The sequence below is a fragment of the Streptopelia decaocto genome, assembly GCF_964273445.1.
Source record: "Streptopelia decaocto genome assembly, chromosome: 25".
Taxonomy (NCBI): Eukaryota; Metazoa; Chordata; class Aves; order Columbiformes; family Columbidae; genus Streptopelia; species Streptopelia decaocto.
In genome coordinates, this window is record NC_138680.1 from 70,709 (window position 1) to 73,884 (window position 3,176).

The window sequence follows — 3,176 nt, forward strand, 5'->3', positions numbered from 1 at the left end:
AGAGCGGCTTGGAGAGCTCTTCCGCTAGCTCCCTCATCACCCTAGGATGGGTCCCGTCTGGTCCCATAGACTTGTGAGGATCCAGGTGGCTCAGTAATTCACCAACTATTTCCTTCTGGAATACAGGGGGGCTATTTGGCTTCCTATCTCTGTCAACCACCTCCAGAGGCCAGCTGTCCTGAGGGCCACCTGTCTTACTGGTAAAAAATGAGGCAAAGTAGGTATTAAGTACCTCAGCTTTCTCCTCATCTTTGTTAACTATATTTCCCTCAAAGTCCAACAGAGAATGGAGGTTTTCCTTGCCCCTCCTTTTGTTATTAACGTATTTAAAGAAGGACTTTTTATTATTCCTAACAGAATTGGCCAAATTAAGTTCAAGTTGCACTTTTGTTTCCCTGACTTTTTTTCTGCATGATCTAGCTATTTTCATAAATTCTTCATAAGTAGTCAGCCTTTTTTTCTACAGTCGGTAAACTCTCCTTTTATTTCTGATTTCCTTCAGAATCTCCCTGTTTAGCCAAGCCGGTTGTCGTCCCCGCCGGCTAGCCTTTCGGCACACTGGTATAGCCTGTTCCTGTGCACTCAAAACCTCCTGCTTGAAGCATGTCCAACCCTCCTGGACCCCTTGTTTTTAAGCATTGTTTCCCAGGGTATGCTCTGAACTAGACTTCTGAATAGGCAAAAATCTGCCCTGGGGAAGTCCAGTGTAGAGGTTTTATCAATGGCTCTCCTTGCATCTCTGAGTATTGAGAATTCTATTATTTCATGGTTGCTATGCCCCAGGCGGCCTCCAACCACTATATCTCCCACCAGCCCTTCTCTGTTTGTAAACAGTAGATCTAGCGGGGCCTCAAGTGACCTCAAGACTGGCCGTGCCACAGGCCTTAATGGAACCACAAGAAGTAGCTGATGGTGTTTGTGCTCAGTCATGTTCATGTCACCTCATGTACATGATGTGCATGCTCACATCTCATCTGTACAATGCAAACATGGACTGGTGAACCACTCATTCAATGTCCCTCCATGAATGGAACAACAACTTATGTGGGTGAGAGGCCAGTGCTGGAAATGGTGGTTGTGAGGGGCCAGTCCATGATCATTGACCTGATGCTCTTTCCATGGGGTGTCCAGTGCACAGGGGCACAGCCCAGCCCCTGCTCTGCTGGTCCTGAAGGTCTCTGGCAGGAGCCTGGCTGTGAGAGGACACTGCTGTGTGCCAGCCCTGCACACACACACTGTTCAGCTGTACAATGGGGTTTGAACCTACAGGTTGTTTGTACATCTTCTTGAAGAAGACCTAAGCCTTCAGGCACTGCCATAAGAAGATCACCTGTCTTTATAGAAGTACTGCTAGAGAGGCCAACTCTGTGACACAAGTGCCCATTGCCTGTCCCTGCCTGCACCCACAGGACTGACACACAGCAGGACGGTGACCAAGCTGCCAGAGCACTCAGGCCTTGCACCAACACCAGGGATGAGAAGGACAGTGTGGGAGTGGAACGAGAACAGCTCTGGAAGAACAAGCGCTGGTGCTCCCTGGCAGGGCTGCCATGCTGGACTCTGTTCCCCTCCACTAGTGCAAACAGAAACACCCTGCATCTCTAAAAAGGACTCAAAAGAAGATCTCAGGAGAAAATCAAAACAAGACAGAACACTGTAGAACCCTTTATTTTTTTTTTTTTTTTTTTAACACAGGCAAAACGGCTCCTCATTTACATAAAGAATTGGTCAGGAGAAAAGGCAGGCAGTGAATTAGGAAAGAGATGACAACATTATCACAAAACACGATGACAACAACAACAACAGAAGAAGAATGGCTGAGCCTGCAATGAGTTATACTGTAACAGCTATGCAGAAAATGAGAGTTTGTTGCTGTTTGTTATTGAAAACATCCACTTATCAGTTTCCACATGGAACCCTGGAGTTCCTTGTTCCTCATGCTGTAGATGAGGGGGTTCACTGCTGGAGGCACCACCGAGTACAGAACCGCCATGACCAGATCCAGGGATGGGGAAGAGAAGGAGGGGGGCTTCAGGTAGACAAAAAAAGAGGTGCTGACAAACAGGGAGACCACGGCCAGGTGAGGGAGACAGGTGGAAAACGCTTTGTGCCGTCCCTGCTCAGAGGGGATCCTCAGCACGGCCCTCAAGATCTGCACATAGGACACCACGATGAACACAAAACACAAAAAGAATAAACCGGCACTAATGAGAAGAAGAGCCAAATCCTTAAGGTAGGAGTGTGAGCAGGAGAGCTTGAGGATCTGGGGGATTTCACAGAAGAACTGGTCCAGGGCATTGTCCTTGCACAGGGGCAGTGAAAATGTATTGGCCGTGTGCAGCAGAGCATGGAGAAACCCAGTGGCCCAGGCAGCTGCTGCCATGTGGACACAAGCTCTGCTGCCCAGGAGGGTCCCGTAGTGCAGGGGTTTGCAGATGGCAATGTAGCGGTCGTAGGACATGATGGTGAGCATAGAATACTCTGCTGTTATCAAGAACACAAATGAAAAGAGCTGTGTAGCACATCCTAAAAAGGAGATGATCCTGGTGTCCCAGAGGGAATTGGCCATGGATTTGGGGACAATGGTGGAGATGTAGCCCAGGTCGAGGAGGGCGAGGTTGAGCAGGAAGAAGTACATGGGGGTGTGGAGGTGCTGGTCCCAGGCTATGGTGGTGATGATGAGGCCGTTGCCCAGGAGGGCAGCCAGGTAGATGCCCAGGAAGAGCCAGAAGTGCAAGAGCTGCAGCTCCCGTGTGTCTGTGAACGGCAGGAGGAGGAACTGGGTGATGGAGCTGCTGTTGGACATTTGCTGCCAATGGTTATGGGGCACTGTCACAGGACCAAAAGACAGTGACAAATTAGGGGAGACTTCTCTGGGAGAAATCAAATACACCCTCCCCTGCTCCACACCCCCTTGTCCTTTTCCAGACCTCCCTCCAGCTCTGTAGCTGAGCCCTGGGTGGTGCTGGCTGGAGGAGCCGTGAGGAGCTGGGCCTGTGCCCACTGGCTGCCGAGGAGTCAGCCCTGCTGTGCAGCAGGGGCCAAGGGAACGGGGGGCAGGGCCAGTCCTGGGGTTCAGCTGTGTCAGATGGAACTTCTCCTGCTGCAGAAGGGCCTGTCAGCATGACAGAGAATGAAACAGGATGGTTGAATGAAGTTTGAGAGGTTTGGTTTTT

General features: G+C 50.3%; 1 protein-coding gene across 1 annotated transcript; it reads right to left on the bottom strand.

Annotated features, from left to right (window-relative positions):
• Nucleotides 1-1,879: 1,879 nt before the first annotated feature.
• On the bottom strand, nt 1,880-2,806 carry LOC309450090 (olfactory receptor 14J1-like; the record flags this gene model as incomplete). The annotated part of the gene is made up of 1 exon (XM_082072754.1): nt 1,880-2,806. The coding sequence occupies one exon, from the start codon at nt 2,804-2,806 to the stop codon at nt 1,880-1,882; it is 927 nt and encodes a 308-aa protein (XP_081928880.1).
• Between the last annotated feature and the right edge of the window lie 370 nt (nt 2,807-3,176).